Source organism: Salvelinus sp. IW2-2015, linkage group LG4q.1:29 (assembly GCF_002910315.2).
Source record: "Salvelinus sp. IW2-2015 linkage group LG4q.1:29, ASM291031v2, whole genome shotgun sequence".
In the NCBI taxonomy this organism is placed as follows: Eukaryota; Metazoa; Chordata; class Actinopteri; order Salmoniformes; family Salmonidae; genus Salvelinus; species Salvelinus sp. IW2-2015.
In genome coordinates, this window is record NC_036842.1 from 55,246,289 (window position 1) to 55,264,187 (window position 17,899).

Genomic DNA, 17,899 nt, shown 5'->3' on the forward strand with positions numbered 1-17,899 from the left:
CCTATGACAGCCATTCAACTTGGATGCAGTGATCGCGATATAGTGCCTATAGCTAGGAAAGCCAAAGTTCCAAAAGCTGGGCCTAAAATAGTGCGTACGATTTTTTTGTGACTCTTATGTGGATGATGTTAAAAATACTTGTTTTGATGGGATTTAATATGGAGCATTCAGACTATGCACTTGATGAATCTATGAAATTGCTTCTTCCAATTATTGATTAACATGTACCTGACTGGCTGACTTACTGCAAATTGAGAAATGATGTGACTAAACTCAACAAAAAGAAGAAAACTGTATTATGAAGCCAAGATCAATGATTTAAAGAATGATGGGAAAACTAGCAAACCTGGTTTCAAAAAACAGATAAAGCAACACCTCACTGCACAATGCCTCTCTCCTAATCGACCTAGATTTGTTGTGTGTGTGTATTAATATGTAGGCTATCTGTGCAATTTCTAAATGTACAGTACCAATCAAAGGTTTGGACACACCTACTCATTCAATGGTTTTGATATAATAGACATTCATATGATTTATATGTTTAAGGTAATGGTAAGATAATGACTAAATGATTTATATGTTTAAGGTAATGGTAAGATAATGACTAAATGATTTATATGTTTAAGGTAATGTTAAGATAATGACTAAAAGTATTCCACCCTGTCACTGTATAATGTATGACATGTATTAGAATAATAAAACTATAATCTGATGATGTGTGTAGTTTTAGTCAGAATTAGAACAAGGACCTTTTGTTCCTTTTTAGTATTTAAGCAGGGTGCAAGTGTGAAACAAATGATAAGAGGATCGATCGACAGACAAGCTGGACTACTGTGTTCCTTACAGGACATGCTGTCTCCACCAGTGGAGGTGAGAAACTGTTAGGCTTGCAGAAGATTATGAAACATGTTGCAGATTAAAGAAACAATGTATCTGTGTAGTGGGAAAACACTGACTGTCTGAGCAAGGCGAAAGTTAAGATTTGAACTTGTTTGTGTGTGTTATAAAGACTGTGTTGCATTTTTGATTTTAGAGCGCTCTCGTGAATAAACATTCTGACTATTGTAAGCTGGGACGCTTGTCTGTTTCATTCAACCAGAATCTTACAAACTCTGGGTTGCAGACTGAGTAGTTTAATTGAAGTTCAGTTTAAGAACATTGAGAACAAAATTCTCGTAACAGGTTTTTCTTTATTTTGACTATTTTCTACAAAACTATGAAATAACACATATGGAATCATGTAGTATCCAAAAAAGTGTTAAACAAATCAAAATATATTTTATATGACAGCTTTGCACACTCTTGGCATTCTCTCAACCAGCTTTGTGAGGAATGTTTTTCCAACAGTCTTGAAGCAGTTCCCACATATGCTGAGCACTTGTTGGTTGCTTTTCCTTCACTCTGCGGTCCAACTCATCCCAAACCATCTCAATTGGGTTGAAGTCTGGGAATTGTGGAGGCCAGGTCATCTGATGCAGCACTCTATCGCAGCACTCCATCACTCTCCTTCTTGGTCAAATAGCCCTTACATACCCTGGAGGTGTGTTGTGTCATTATCCTGTTGAAAAACAAATGATAGGCCCACTAAGCGCAAACCAGATGGGATGTCATATCGCTGCAGAATGCTTTGGTAGCCATGCTAGTTAAGTGTGCCTTGAATTCTAAATAAATCTCTGACAGTTTCACCAGCAAAGCACCCCCACACCATCACACCTACTCCTCCATGCTTCACGGTGGGAACCACACATGCGGAGATCATCCGTTCACCAACTCTGCATCTCACAAAGACACAGTGGTTGGAACCAAAAATATATAAAAAAATTGGACTCATCAGACCAAAGCACAGATTTACAACAGTCTCATGTCCATGGCTCGTGTTCCTTGGCCAAAGCAAGTCTCTTCTACTTATTGGTGTCCTTTAAGTAGTGTTTTTTTTTGCTGCAATTCGACCATGAAGGCCTGATTCACGCAGTCTCATCTGAACAGTTGATTTTGAGATGTGTCTGTTACTTGTGAGGCATGTATTTGGGCTGGAATTTCTGAGGCTGCTAACTCTAATGAACTTATCCTCTGCAGCAGAGGTAACTCTGGGTCCTCATGAGAACCAATGTCATTATAGCACTTGATGGTTTTTGCGACTGCACTTGAAGAAACGTTCAAAGTTCTTGAAATATTCCGGATTGACTGGCCTTCATTTCTTAAAGTAATGATGGACTGTCATTTCTCTTTGCTTTTTTTTAGCTGTTCTTGCCATAATATGGACTTGGTCTTTTACCAAATAGGGCTATCTTGGCTCAAACGCATTAAGAAGGAAAGAAAGTACACAAATTAACTTTTAAGATGGCACATCTGTTAATGGTTGAGAGAATGCCAAGAGTGTGCAAAGCTGTCATCAAGGCAAAGGGTACCTACTTTGAAGAATCTCAAATATATTTGTTTAACACTTTTTTGGTTACTACATGATTCCATGTGTGTTATTTCATAGTTTTGATGTCTTCACTATTATTCTACAATGTAGAAAATAGTTTAATAAAAGAAAAACCCTGGAATAAGTAGATTTGTCCAAACTTTTGACTGGTACTGTATGTAGTTCTGTCCTTGAACTGTTCTTGTCTATTAATGTTCTGTAATATGTCTTGTTTCATGTTTGGTGTGGACTCGAGGAAGAGTAGCTGCTGCTTTCGTAACAGCTAATGGGGTTCCTAATAAAATACCAGATACCAAAACTCATCTGTTGGCCTCATGGTGAAATCCCTTCGCGGTTTCCTTCCTCTCCAGTAACTGAGTTTGGAAGGACGCCTGTATCTTTGTAGTGACTGGGTGTATTAATACACCATCCAAAGTGTAATTAATAACTTCACCATGCATGAGAGAGAGAGACACACAGCTGCATGTGAGCTCTCACATTTTTCAACATGTTTTTTACAAAAGGATAGATTTGGAGTAAAACTTAAACTTAAGATTTTTCGGCAGGGACATATGCAGGATGCTACCCTCCACAGCATAGCCTTCACTCCAGATCAAAACTCCAAACTTATAACCTAATTTTGGCCAAAATTACCTGGAGGGATTACTGCTACCAAGGATTCCTTTTTCCAATATATACAGAGGGTGCTCTAGCAAACAAACAGCAGAGACCTGAGTACACCATCCAACCTGGAACTGAGTGAGTAGTGTTTGGTCTGATGCTATTTTGAAATCCAAGAATAAAAATAAAGTACATTACAATGAAATATTTTCCTTTTATGGGGACTGCATGCTGAGTTAAGGCTGCTATGCTTGCTAGGACAGACCAGATACAACTTCAATTAGCACGGAGGTGTGAAGTGAGATGTGGCGAGACCTTTGGGCCCAACAAGTGGCAGGGGTCTTTGAAGCCCCCTTTGAAGCCCTGTTCAAAGAGCATCCAGAGGCATTTTCTATAAGAAATCTGCCTCCAGAAATAAAAGCTTCTCCCGAGTGGGTGTGACACCTACTCCTGTTGCCTGCTGCACAGGCTTCTTGGATTCCACTTGGCGATCTGTTCACCGTCTGCCCTGGCCTGTCTCCCCCTGTCTGGTACAGGTACCCTCACCACACTCCCCCTCTCTCCCGAGCTTTCACTTGCCTCCAGCACACACGCACTGTTGGGGCGAGTGACTCTGAACTTACAATAGCTAGCCCCAAGTCGTTATATACAGTTGAAGTCGGAAGTTTACATACACTTAGATTGGAGTCATTAAAACTCGTTTTTCAACCACTCCACAAATTTCTTGTTAACAAACTATAGTTTTGGCATGTCGGTTAGGACATGTACTTTGTGCATGACACAAGTAATTTTTCCAACAATTGTTTACATACAGATTATTTCACTGTATCACAATTCCAGTGGGTCAGAAGTTTACATACACTAAGTTGACTGTGCCTTTAAACAGCTTGGAAAAATCCAGAAAATGATGTCATTGCTTTAGAAGCTTCTGATAGGCCAATTGACATCATTTGAGTCAATTGGAGGTGTACCTGTGGATGTATTTCAAGGCTTACCTTCAAACTCAGTGCCTCTTTGCTTGACATCATGGGAAAATCTAAATAAATCAGCCAAGACCTCAGAAAAAAAGATTGTAGACCTCCACAAGTCTGGTTCATCCTTGGGAGCAATTTCTAAATGCCTGAAGGTAGCACATTGATCTGTAAAAACAATAGTACGCAAGTATAAACACCATGGGACCACGCAGCCATCATACCTCTCAGGAAGAAGATGTGTTTTGTCTGCTAGAGATGAACGCACTTTGGTGAAAAAATTGCAAATCAATCCCAGAACAACAGCAAAGGACCTTGTGAAGATGCTGGAGGAAACAGGTACAAAAGTATCTATATCCACAGTAAAACGAGTCCTATATCAACATAACCTGAAGGGCCGCTCAGCAAGGAAGAAGTAAACTGCTCCAAAACCGGCATAAAAAAGCCAGTCTACGGTTTGCAACTGCACATGGGGACAAAGATCGTACTTTTTGTCCTCTGGTCTGATGAAACAAGAACAGAACTGTTTGGCCATAATGACCATCATTATGTTTGGAGGAAAAAGGGGGAGACTTGCAAACCGAAGAACACCATACCAACCGTGAAGCACGGAGGTGGCAGCATCATGTTGTGGGGGTGCTTTGCTGCAGGAGGGACTGGTGCACTTCACAAAATAGATGGCATCACGAGGATGGAAAATTATGTGTATATATCGAAGCAACATCTCAAGACATCAGTCAGGAAGTTAAAGCTTGGTCATAAATGGGTCTTCCAAATGGACAATGACCCCAAGCATACTTCCAAAGTTGTGGCAAAATGGTTTAAGGACAACAAAGTCAAGGAATTAAAGTGGCCATCACAAAGCCCTGACCTCAATCCTATAGAAAATTTGTTGGCAGAACTGAAAAAGTGTGTGCGAGTAAGGAGGCCTACAAACCTGTCTCAGTTACACCAGCTCTGTCAGGAGGAATGGGCCACAATTCACCCAATTTATTGTGGGAAGCTTGTGGAAGGCTACCCAAAACGTTTCACCCAAGTTAAACAATTTAAAGGCAATGCTACCAAATACTATTTGAGTGCATGTAAACTTCTGAACCACTGGGAATGTGATGAAAGAAATCATTCTCTCTACTATTATTCTGACATTTCACATTCTTAAAATAAAGTGGTGATCCTAACTGACCTAAGACAGGGAATTTTAAGTTGGATTAAATGCTAAGTTGTATGTAAACTTCCGTCTTGAACTGTATCTTTTTCATGAAAGTTACTCTAGAGTCAATGTTTTCATCAACAACAAGGAAATCTGCGAAAACTAGATGTTTTAGGCTTTGTGAATGGAAATGAATGGAAATCTAATTAGCATAATAAGAAAATCCCAATCATCTGTTTAAGCTATAGATTTGTTTTTTTCAATGGGCTGCATCACAATCTGCTGTCTGCGTATGCGGTGGAAGGTGGCCAAGCTATAGCGATGTTTATCAGACCATGAGACATCCCAAAAATCGTTCTTCTTACGAAAACGTCTGTAGCGTCCGATCAGTTTGGGCTACACACTAATATGACCCTCTATGGAAAGGTGAGACTCTCAAGAACACGTACATGTCGGACTCGTCTGAAGACCGGGACCCGTTTTAATAAATTATGGAAGTACAGTATATATGGAAGTAGTTTCGTGCAAAAAAATAGGTTAAATATGGGTGAAGAATCAATTAATAAAAATTCCTGAAAGAAATCTCATATAAAATCTTACATCTCCCAGATTTAGGACAAACACTTTAAAACAGACTTCCTTTTGATTTGTTTTTGACTATCTGTTTTCCCATGTATGAATCTGTTATTCAATGTGTTTCTATGGGCTAAAAGTAGTAAGGCCAAATTCAATGTTTCATCAAATAATATTTTTTATATATGTTTTTAGAACTAAAGCGATCCTAAAATTCATAATCAAATAGATAAATGATGTAGCTTTGTAGATCCCCCCCCCCCCCCCCCCCCCACACACACACACACACATTTAAGTTCCCTCTGATCCTTGTAAATGCATTAAGCAATTTGTCTAACTTCTGACTTGTCTCAAAGGGACCTCAATGTGAACTACATCCTAACATTCTGTTGCACATTCACCAGAGAATGTCTTTGGGTATAGCAGTCTGTGCCAGAGTGCTCGCTTTTGATCGACACAAAAGAGATCCTGGCATTTCAGATGCTTGTGCATTGAATGGTGTCTGCCATTGCCTGCTTCATCATACTTCCTATTCAAACCACTGAATGGAGGAGTCGTCATCAACTTTTACGAGACCAAAAATTTCCTCCTTTGTGATTTTCCAATTAATCATTCCCCAGCGTATAATCGAATATCTTCATCAAAAGCATCTCTGCAAATTAGGACTGTCTTGCTGTATACCAATTTATCCCCAGGATTGTTATGTCTAAGGGATGATCAGCTGTTGACTATGTGGTCGTTGGTATTGTTATTGGAATGAGGCACTTGCATTTGAAAATGACAGTTGGGCCTTGGAAGAAAGAAAACTGGCTGAAGTGACTCTTAGTGGTCTGCTACCAGATAAATGTTTTTAAAATAAATTATTGTTCTTTTGGGTGTGGCAAAAACCTCACAATTTAATATTCTTTAATGTGAAGAAGGACCTCACAATTAGGCCCCCTCTGTAAAATAGAAAGAAAACACAGCAATGTTAATTGAGGTAAAAAGTCCTTAAGATTCGCTTGAAATTCAGTTTATGAAAGAAGCTGCCATTTCATGGGATGGAGAAAAAGGTGAAAAGAAAATTAGGGCTGCCGATAGTGACCTCCATGCACCCTCAATTTGTCACTGATCTGCGGGCTTTGTTGATTGAAATTTTTAATTTGGGTGTTCTTTAGACGCACCGTGAAAGGGCATTGTCGCTAAGAGATGAACTCTCTGGCTGCTGTGCGAGCGTCGAAGGCAGCCAGCCATTCAACGCTGCAAATGGAGGTTCTCCCTCCCTCTTCTCTCCACCGTCTCCCTCCATCTCTCTCTTTCTCACTCTTTTCTATCAATACCTCTATCTGGCTGCGCCATTGGTTTTTTGGGGAGGGGAAAAAAGTCCCATGAATATGGGGGTTCTGAGACATGAAATGGCGGATTAATTGAATCTAGTGAGAGTCTTTGGTCCCCGCAGCTGGACCGGTGCTTTAGAGAAACACAAGGCTGCTCTAATTGTGGGGAAGCACAAAAAGTATCCTTCGAATTCCTTTGCCTTCCAACGAGAGCGGGAATGCCATTCAGCAACATAATGGCCCTATTAGCTGCTTAACTCAGCGGCGCTACATGGGAAGATTTTCTCTGCTGAATGTTTGGGGTGGGGAGGCGGGGTAGAGAGAAGGAGAGAGAGTGTGGTCGTCCATGCGTGCCTTGTGTGTTTGTGCGTGCGTGACAGGATGAAGGAATCATTTTCACCTTATCTCCCTCATAGATTTGTAAAATGCTTGTTTGTTTGTTTGTTTCCTTGCCATCTTCTCAGCAACAGTACCATTCGAAAATCGACGACCTGATCGATGACACGTTTAAAGACATGATTTCCTCCCTGGTCTCAAAGGTACAGTATGTTACTGCACATCCTCCACAGGCTCAATGACACCATCCTGCCTATAGATGCAGTATATGTCAGCCCACCTCAAATCAAATGTCCATTTTGCTAAGAATCACTATCATTCCTTCTCTTCTTCTCTTCTTCTCCCTTACCCAGTTTTATTACACCTGCTTTTTATTTTCATATTCTATGCAAAATATGATAGAATATGTTCTAATCAAACGATGACAGGAACACATAGATCATTTGAACAGGAGAAAGTCATTCAGGCTGTGCACTCATACCCCATATTCCTTTACAAATGGCAAACTAACATGTCTGATTGTCTTCTTCCCTGGAGTTTGCTGGACCTCTAGACACCGTTCTCTCCAAGCTCTCCAGATATGACGAAGGGACATTATTTTCTTCGATCTTCTCTTTCACGGTAAGTAGCAGCGCTTTCAGTGCATTCAGTGCTAACAAAAGCCACGTTTTATTTGTTGCAACCAAATCTGCTCAGTTGAACTTTTTTGTGTCTTTCCTTTGCCTCGAAGGTGAAAGCGGCTGCCAAGTATGTGGATGTGCCAGTGAGTATTGTTTCTCCTTCGTTTCTAAAGATGTCTTACTTTCTCATATGAACCTGTTTGCACAATTTATTACTGTCTAAAAGAAACATCGCTCGGAGCTGGCATTGAGTGGGATCATATTGTTCAAGATTTTTTCATCAAACGCTGATGTTAAACGTGGGTGAAATATTTTAACATTTCACCTCGTACCACCATGGTGTGTCAGAGCGTTCAAAGTTGAGGCGGGGTGCGGGGCTAATTATTGGCACAGTTGTCTAATGAAAACTTTTTGGAGCGATTCGCCAAGGTGTCAGTCATGGGCGGTCACCACACGCCACAGCAACACTAATGAGTGACAGCGCCATGGCAGGGAGCAGGAGCTCTATATCAGCAGACAGAAAGATGACAAACAGCGATGAGGAAAGGCCTCCAATTACCAAAAGAGAGACGCAACAACACATACTGAAGGACATGCACATTACGCCTACTCTCCATTGGTCAGGGATTGTAAAGTTAAAGTAGAATGTTGAGGTAGGTTGTTCAAATTTGGGCCAGGTTGTCATTACTTACTGCAGTCAAATGACCTAGTGGCCTCATGGGTGGAATGCAGGGGAGGCTGGTGGGAGGAGCTATAGGAGGACAGGCTCATTGTAATGGATGGAATAGAATAAATGGAACAGAGTCAAAGATGTGGTTTCCATATGTTTGCTGTGTTTGATACCTTTCCATGAATTACATTCTAGCCATTACAATGAGCCCGTCCTGCTATGGCTTACAAAAAAAGACATTTGTACCATGTCAGATATAGAGTGAATATGTATTATATATATATATAAAACAGAAGACTGAAATATAACAAAACCTTTTGACATAGAAACACCAGATTTCCGTCAGGGTTTTTGAAATAATGTTTATTAATTACAAAATTTGAAAAATATTAATAACATTCCACCAGCGGCGGCTGGTGTTAACCATGTGTTTGAGGTGTATACTTTTGTTTCAAAGTAGATTTATTTAAGACTACCAAGAAAAACACTCTGTGTGACCCTGATTTAGCCTGCTGCAGTACAAGGTTAATTGTGACATACTCTTGTTCTTAAGCCATCAAAAGCTTTGTCCTGTTCAAGATTCAGTCTATTCACCATCGTGGGCTGAGTTTAGTTCTGTTTAGGTCCACAAATCCTACTCTTAACCCAAAGCAAGAGGTGGTTTCTCTATATCATAACCAAGCTCTTTTCAGAATCCATGAGTAGAGCCTTGGCCATTAGTTTGTAAAAGTCTTTAAACGTTTCATAAAGACAGCCAAGCTAGAGCCTCGCAAAAGCCTTTTGCCAAACCTTTGTGGTTCTCTTCAGTCCTCCCCCTCCCGCCTGTCCTTGACTCAGCAAATCCCACGTGTCCTATTGGCACTTTTTCCCAGAGCTCTGAGCCTGTCAAATCTCCTCTCCTCCTCCTCCCTTCACCTGAAATTAGAATGTAACCTCCACCTTGCGCTTTTGTGTGGAGGGAACCGAAAGCTGCTACGCCCCGGTTACAGGTGGGCTAAAGAGAAGAGGAGGGTTGTGTCGCTGGGGCCTTTAGCAGGAAACTCTTTTCGGTCCCTCCCTTTTTTGTGAAGACTGCTGTTCAAGGGCCTCGTGTTGGCAGTGCACCCTACTGGTTCACACACATGCACACACACACACACACACACACACACACACACACACCACACACACACACACACACACACACACACACACACACACACACACACACACACACACACACACACCCAACTGCACCTGGGGGAAACCGAACCAGGGTAGGAAACCGAACTGGCAGTGTATAATTAACAGCAACACATTTTGTCCCCTCTCTCTCTCTCTCTTTTGTCTCCACAGCTCCCAGCGCTTATCCCCATCAGGTTAACCGGGCTGCCTCGCCCTAACTGTACACCTCTCATTCAGCCACCACTTGGCCTGGCTCCACATTCCCTCTCCTCCTTCACCCTCTGTCTATCTCCACCACCTCCACCACACACGCATTTCTCTTTCTCCTTCCCTTTGACATGATGCCATTTCACACTGGATTGTTGACGGTCTGGAACAGCCTGTGTGTGTGTGCGGGTATGTGTCTGGCGTGTTTGGCTACAAGTCAAGTACAGAACTAAAGTTTATTTCTTTGAAAGAGGGCAGAGCGTGACAGAGGGCGACCGGTGTGTATTTTGTGCGAGGCCCCAATCTGGACTGTAGCAGTGTTGGAACCTGGCCTCTGTCTGTATCTCTACCATGCTTCCCTGTCACACTGCTTTGTCACCTTGTCACAGAGGGAGAGAAGGAGAGAGCTACTGAAAGAGATGGAAAGGGGGATAGAAAGAGAGGAATAGAGAGGGCCCTGCCTTGGGGGTGTGAGGTGGGGCAGTGGGGGGGCAGTGATATACTCCCAATAATCCTGATACACACACTCACACACACAGCCCCACACCTGTCCAATTCACACTGTCACTCATTGCAGCGCAGGAAGTGGCGGATTTAACATCTCCACCCACTGGATTACAGTTTTTTGACAGCCCTGTCAATCATCATCATGCCCAACCACCCCCCCACCCCCTCTGACCTCACATCTCACCCTCCTCACCCTTATTGTACTTTAGCCCCTGTGACACTGAAGTACAGCTCATCAAAGGTCCATATGATTTACTGTGAATTGAATGTAACCTTCGATTAAATACATTCATGTCACTTTGTATTACATCCTTTTTATAGTATGAAATACATTTCTTTGTGAGAAACATATTTCTATGCTTTATATTGGATGCCCTATTTTATGAATTTAGGAACAGCATGGATCACAAAGGAAAATGTGATCTATAAAGAAGCTCTACTCATTGTTTCAGGTTTTTATTTAAGTGAAATGTGTTTTATAGAGGAAATGTAGGGATATTTTGAGGGGAATATGAGTTTATGGATTTGAGAGTCAATCAGTATTTATTTTTAACACATTTTAGGATGGCTGTTTTGCTGCTAGGCAACTGAAAATAAGCCATTCAGTCAAGCAACAAATATCTATTTGGATGCATGAGCAGAGGTGAGTCCTCAGCACCATCTACTATTGTGTGCCTCAGGTTTTCCTCGCCAGCGTCTTCTTTATCCAACTAAGCGGCAAAATCACATAAATGATGGTAGCTGCAAACACATTTGTGGTCGGTTCGATCCTTTTTAAGGGACCATTTATCGTTTAAAAACGATTTAAACCAAAAACAATGGACCCCAGTTATATGACAATGAATGAACAACATCTTTGTTTGAAATATACAGGATATTATGATGCTTTGCTGGGTTGAATGTAGTTGTATTTGTACAGGGTTTGATTTAAGTTTTTATCGATGTTGGGTCACATACATCGTGTGGCTCAGTTGGTAGAGCATGGCACTTGCAACGCCAGAGTTGTGTGTTCGATTCCCACTGGGGACCAATTGGAAAAAGTATGGAAATTGTATGTACTCACTACTGTAAGTCGCTCTGACACATCAGGGTCATCCCTGTCACGTCAGAATCGCCTCTGTCACGGCAAAGCTGACTGGGTAGAGTTGGCCCCTGTTGACTTGCTCCCAGCTCTAATGACTATCTCAACCTAAGGTAATGCCACACACACAGAGGCTACCCCACTTGGTCAGTTACCCACCTTCCGCTTCGGTTGCCACAATTACAGTTGGTAATCACAGTCTTCTCTTCCATCTCTGTTGAAGAACATCAGTCAAAGGGGTTTTCTGTGCTCAGGTTTTTATTTTATTTGCACATACAGAAGCTCCTTTTCCACAGGGGAGTTGGCGTGTCGTGTTCAGCACTGTAGCAGGACAGCAGGCCCCGGGGGCTATCTAAGGCCCTGAGAAGCGGGTGTGAAAGATGTCAAAGCAATTACAATAGCATTACAGTGTAATCTCCAACTGACATAGAGAGTGTGAATGGAAGAGGGTTAACCCTTTTTTCTGCCTCTGGCCTCTCTCCTCTGGCGCCACGATTGCTTTGACATTCACTAAATGTTTAGTTGGTAACAGCTCCACCGCTTGTTATTCTGACAGCAAGTGTGCAGAGTCGTACCTTTTACACATCTCTCGAAGAGAATGGGATGTGTTAGAGTGCAGCAGTTGAAACTCAGTATCCATGTTGTCCAATGAAAATATCACTTTTAAAGGGGAAATCTGCCATAGCGACATCAATTTTTGACCTTACTAATGATATGTACCCATTGATTCTTGAAGAATATAACTTATAAATGCATCGTGAGCTTAGTTCAACTGCTGTACCCTGTCAGAACCCAAAATATAAGCTTATTTTACTCCAATGTTTGTAAATGAAGTAAATGTCAAGTAAATGTATAGCCTCAAAACATGGTTAAAACTATAATTTTGATATCATGGATGGTTAGCCCTTGCATCATAATTTGAGAGTGGTTACATTTTTCCAACCCCTCAGCTTTTTAGCGAAACAGGTGGGGGGGAGTTTGCTTTGTTATTGTTTCAACTGCTGATGTCCACTTTAAGGCAATGAATATGGCCATTCTCTGTTTAGGTGTTAAAGTTGAACACACCAGTCCACAAATAGTGTCTTCCCTATTACGCTCCCCATGTTTAACCCTATCTATCACCTCCTTGTGGTTTTTCATCTCTCTTCTTCTTCTCCCTGTCTCCTCTCTCTATCCGCTCTCAGAAGCCAGGGATGGACCTGGCTGATACCTACATAAGGTTTGTGCGGCAGAACCAGGACATCCTGCGAGACCGCGTCAACGAGGAGATGTACATCGAGAAGCTGTTTGACGTAAGTGTGTCGACCATGACGTGCACTCACACTTGCACCTTGTAGACAGGTTGGCTGGCAACGTCACGAAAATTATGCGCAAGCATCTAGCTGGTCTGTCAAAGCCGTGCTTTGTAATGATTGTGAACGGTCAGATAGCTAGCAACAATGACAAGAAGCTGCCATCTGGGGAATCGTAGGTGGCTCGATTCAGCTACTTTTATCTTGTTCTTGATGCCATGTTTTGTTTTGAGGTGTTTTGAGTGATTTCATGTCAATGCTAATATGGCTAAAATTCGCTAGCTATCTAACCAACAATTGTAACAATGTATTTGAGTGAGAAAAAGTGCTCATTGTGCAAATCTATTTATGTTTTCAATAAACATTCGGATATGAAATATAGTTTACATGTTGTCAACAACCTAATCCAACACCTAAACAACCTTTTGCTAAACAACCAACATATCTATATTATCTAGTAGAAAGAGGAGGAAGGGAAGCGCTACTAAGGTACACAATAGTACATTTTGGTAGATAGAAGGTGCTCTTTGGTAAAAGGGGTAAATTGGTCATCAAAAAGAAAGGAGGACCAAGGACTCTTCATATAATTAATTAAAATGCCTTTATTAGTATGGCATTTTAATTAATTATATGAAGAGTGCTTGGTCCTCCTTTCTTTTTGATATCTATATTATCGTAGACATATGAGTATGGCAAGGAGTATGGCTATTGTTAAGTCCCTATTGCTTCATAAAACTCAGCACAACAAAAAACGTTCTCTCACTGTCAACTGCGTTTATTTTCAGCAAACTTAACATGTGTAAATATTTGTATGAAACATAACAAGATTCAACAACTGAGAGATACTGAACAAGTTCCACAGACATGTGATAACAGAAATGGAATAATGTGTCCCTGAACAAAGGGGGGGTCAAAATCAAATGTAACGGTCGTATCTGGTGTGGCCACCACTGGCATTAAGTATTGCAGTGATCTGCTCCTCATGGACTGCACCAGATTTGAAGTTCTTTGCTGTGAGATGTTACCCCACTCTTCCACCAAGGCACCTGCAAGTTCCCGGGCAATTCTGGGGCGAATGGCCCTAGCCTCACCCTCTGATCCAACAGGTCCTAAGACGTGCTCATATGGATTGAGATCCGGGTCTCTTTGCTGGCCATGGCAGAACACTGACATTCCTGTCTTGCAGGAATCACGCACAGAACGATCGTATGGCTGGTGGCATTGTCATGCTGGAGAGTCATGTCAGGATGTGCCCTGAAGGAAGGGTACCATATGAGGGAGGAGGATGTCTTCCCTGTAACGCACAGCGTTGAGATTGCCTGCAATGACTACAAGCTCAGTCGGGATGATGCTGTGACACCGACCCCCAGACCATGACAGACCCTCCATCTCCAATCAATCCGCTCCAGAGTACAGGCCTCATGTAACGCTCATTCCTTCGACGATAAATGCGAATCCACCATCACCCCTGGTGAAACAAAACCATGACTCGTCAGTGAAGAGCACTTTTTGCCAGTCCTGTCTGGTCCAACGACAGTGGGTTTGTGCCCATAGGCGACGTTGTGCCGGTGATGTCTGGTGAGGACCTGCCTTACAACAGGCCTACAAGCCCTCAGTCCAGCCTCTCTCAGCCTATTGCGGACAGTCTGAGCACTGATGAGGGATTGTGCGTTCCTGGTGTAACTCGGGCAGTTTGTTGTTGCCATCCTGTACCTGTCCAGTAAGTGTGATGTTCGGATGTACCGATCCTGTGCCGGTGTTGCTACATCATCCACTGCGAGGATGATCAGCTGTCCGTCCTGTCTCCTTGTAGCGCTGTCTTAGGCATCCCACAGTACGGACTTGGCAATTTATTGCCCTGGCCACATCTGCAGTCCTCATGCCTCCTTGCAGCATGCCTAAGGCACGTTCACGCAGATGAGCAGGGACCCTGGGCATCTTTCTTTTGGTGTTTTTCAGAGTCAGTAGAAAGGCCTTTTTAGTGTCCTAAGTTTTCATAACTGTGACCTTAATTGCCTACCGTCTGTAAGATGTTAGTGTCTTAACGACCGTTCCACAGGTGCATGTTCATTAATTGTGGATGGTTCATTGAACAAGCATGGGAAACGGTGTTTAAACCCTTTACAATGAAGATCTGTGAAGTTATTTGGATTTTTATGAATTATCTTTGAAGACAGGGTCCTGAAAAAGGGACGTTTTTGCTGAGTTTACAATGGTATTGAAACCTGGAAGGGACACAATGTTATACTATACACACGCATTGATTTTTAGCATTTAATGTTTTTACTTACAGTCAATAGTACAAACAACAGACAGATAACTTCACAACTCCGCCTGAAAATTAAAAATATATATATTTAACTTTTATTTAACTAGGCAAGTCAGTTAAGAACTAATTCTTATTTACAATGACAGCCTACCGGCGAACAGGGGGTTAACTGCCTTGTTCAGGAGTAGAACAACAGATTTTTACCTTGTCAGCTCGGGGATTCGATCCAGCAACCTTTTGGTTACTGACCCAACACTCTAACCACTAGGCTACTTGCCGCCCCTGTTTGTGTGTATATGTTTTCACTTTTCTTCTGCGTTTTCGTCATACTAAGAACATAGAATGAGTGAGTAACTGTCATTTTTACAACGCTATGTTAAAATAGTTAAATGAATTTTGTTAAACACAATAGAAATAGGAACCAGTGGACATTATATCTGCTGTGTTGTGATGCCAGTACAGTATACGTAGGTGTTGAATGAAAAACAGCATAAAAAGGAGACACATTTCACCCACTTTATTTATCCTATTCTGAGGTGAATCGTTGTCAGGTCAAACAGAGTGTGTGTGGGATTCCATCAAACCTTAAATGTGCGGTAGTGGACACACAAACACACTCCCTCCCTCTCACGAAGACACAGACACAGACACACATGCACAAAAACAAACTCTCTTTCCTTTTCACTCATAGATACAGTGACACACACTCTCCATCTCACTAGCTGCTATTTCTGTCCCACTGTTTCCCTTTCCTTGCACCCCTCTTCCTCTCATGTTATACACACTTCCCCCACCTTTCTCTCTCTTCTTCAGCTCTCTGTCTTCCCCTTTCCTGACCAGTGCTTTCCACTCTACTTTATATCTCCCTCTCTCAGCCATTTTATTTTCACTTTTCTTTTCACAAACTCCCTCCTCTTCTCTGGACCCCTCTTAACCTGTATGCACCTCCCTTCCCATTTCTCCCTCACACATTTGCCCTCATTTTTCCTCTCCCTATCTCATTTGCACCCTCTTATTGTTGTGGGGAGGCCGCATGATGTGATGAGTGCGAGAGGACACTTGTTTCACGGTGAGAGTACCCCATTGTGACTACTTCCAGGGCCCAAGCTAACCCCCCCAGGGTTTTTGTTGACCTGTCTACCATTGAAATATGCTGAGAGGTGCCCTGTGTGTGGCCCCTTACTTCCTCTATATATCCTGCGGTTGCAGTGTGTCACAGAGTACCTTCAGTGTTCAGCACATAAGATGAAATGCATACACAATTACACACATAAGGCACACATACATACACATACGTACCTATCTGACAATGCATGCAACAACAACAAAAAACGATTCATCCATCCGACACACACGCAAACACAGCCCTCCTCATTGCTACCCTCTAAGATTGGGTTTGTAAACTTGACGTGGAAACTGAGATTGGAGTAAAGCAGTGTTGATTTGGAGCTGGGGAGATGGGGAGGGGGGGGTGGATGGGAGACGGAGGAGGCAGGCACAGCTCTAATGGACCCCACACACCCACAGTCATGCACTAGGAGGAGAGACAACGTCAGGGTCTAACCATGTCACCACACACACGCTCACCGCCTGTGGTTGTGTGTGCTGGGAAATGTGATGATCTCTCCATAGATGTGTTAATGTGCACACATCTGTCTGTTTATGTGTGTGGGTAATTGCATTGCATGAGTGTAGCTCTTGCTGCTTTTGGGTGCCATCAGCTTGTATTGGTCAGCTGTTTTTAAGTGTGTTTGCATGTGTGTGTATGGTTTACTTGTGTATGTGTCGGTGTGTATGCATGCATGCATATAGAGTCGGATCCAAAGTTATTGACACCCTTGATAAAGATGAGCAAAAAAGACTGTATCAAATAAATGCATATACTGAGCTATATTGTATGCTCCAAAAATGTATACTAGTACAATTGCTCAGATAAAGACATTTTGTTTAACAAGTTTTTTTTGTTTCTCAAAAAGATAAGGGTCAAAATTATTGGCAACCCTGTCATTTTTATTTATTTTTACCCTTTTTCTACATAACGGCACTGAGCCTTTTTTACACTAGTTGTGGTTTGGCGTTGAAATAAGGATGCTTAAGTAGAAAAGAACCCCAAAATATGGTGGTGGATCTTTGCTGTTATGGGGCTATTTTGCCTCCACTGGTCCTGAGGCCCTTGTTAAGGTCAACGACATCATGAACTTTACCCAGTACCAGGACATTTAAGCCAAAAACCTGGTTGCCTCTGCCAGGAGGCTGAAACTTGGCCACAAGACAATACTGGCAAGACAATAACCCCAAGCACGCACATCAAAATCCACAAAGAAACGGTTAATTGGTCATAAAATATTTTTTTTGCAATGCCGTCTCAGTCTCCAGACTTGAACCCCATTAAAAACCTGTGGTTTGAATTGAAGAGGGCAGTTCATAAGCGCAGGAGAAGGATATCAAGGATCTGGAAAGATTCTGTATGGAGGAATGATCTAAGATCACTCCCAATGTGTTCTCCCATCTCATAAAACATTTGAGGAAAAGGCTTAGTATTGTTATCCTCGTATTGCAAGGTATTGAAAACATGGTTGCCAATAATTTTGACCACAACCTTTTTAGTATTTGTAGTATTTATTTTATACAATCTTTTTTTCTCATCTTTATCAAGAGTGCCAATAATTTGGGACCTGACTGTATGTGTTTCTACACATGAGGAGCAGCCAAGAT

The 17,899-nt window shown here is 42.0% G+C and overlaps 1 protein-coding gene across 1 annotated transcript in view; it reads left to right on the plus strand.

The window, feature by feature from the left end:
- LOC111960957 (calcium-dependent secretion activator 2) overlaps window positions 1-17,899 on the plus strand; it is a 237,964-nt gene that overhangs the window by 211,768 nt on the left and 8,297 nt on the right. Inside the window, exons 22-25 of the mRNA XM_070442960.1 lie at window positions 7,503-7,577; window positions 7,912-7,995; window positions 8,105-8,137; window positions 12,808-12,915. Of these exons, the coding sequence (XP_070299061.1) occupies window positions 7,503-7,577; window positions 7,912-7,995; window positions 8,105-8,137; window positions 12,808-12,915 (300 nt within the window). The remainder of the gene's footprint in view (window positions 1-7,502; window positions 7,578-7,911; window positions 7,996-8,104; window positions 8,138-12,807; window positions 12,916-17,899) is intronic.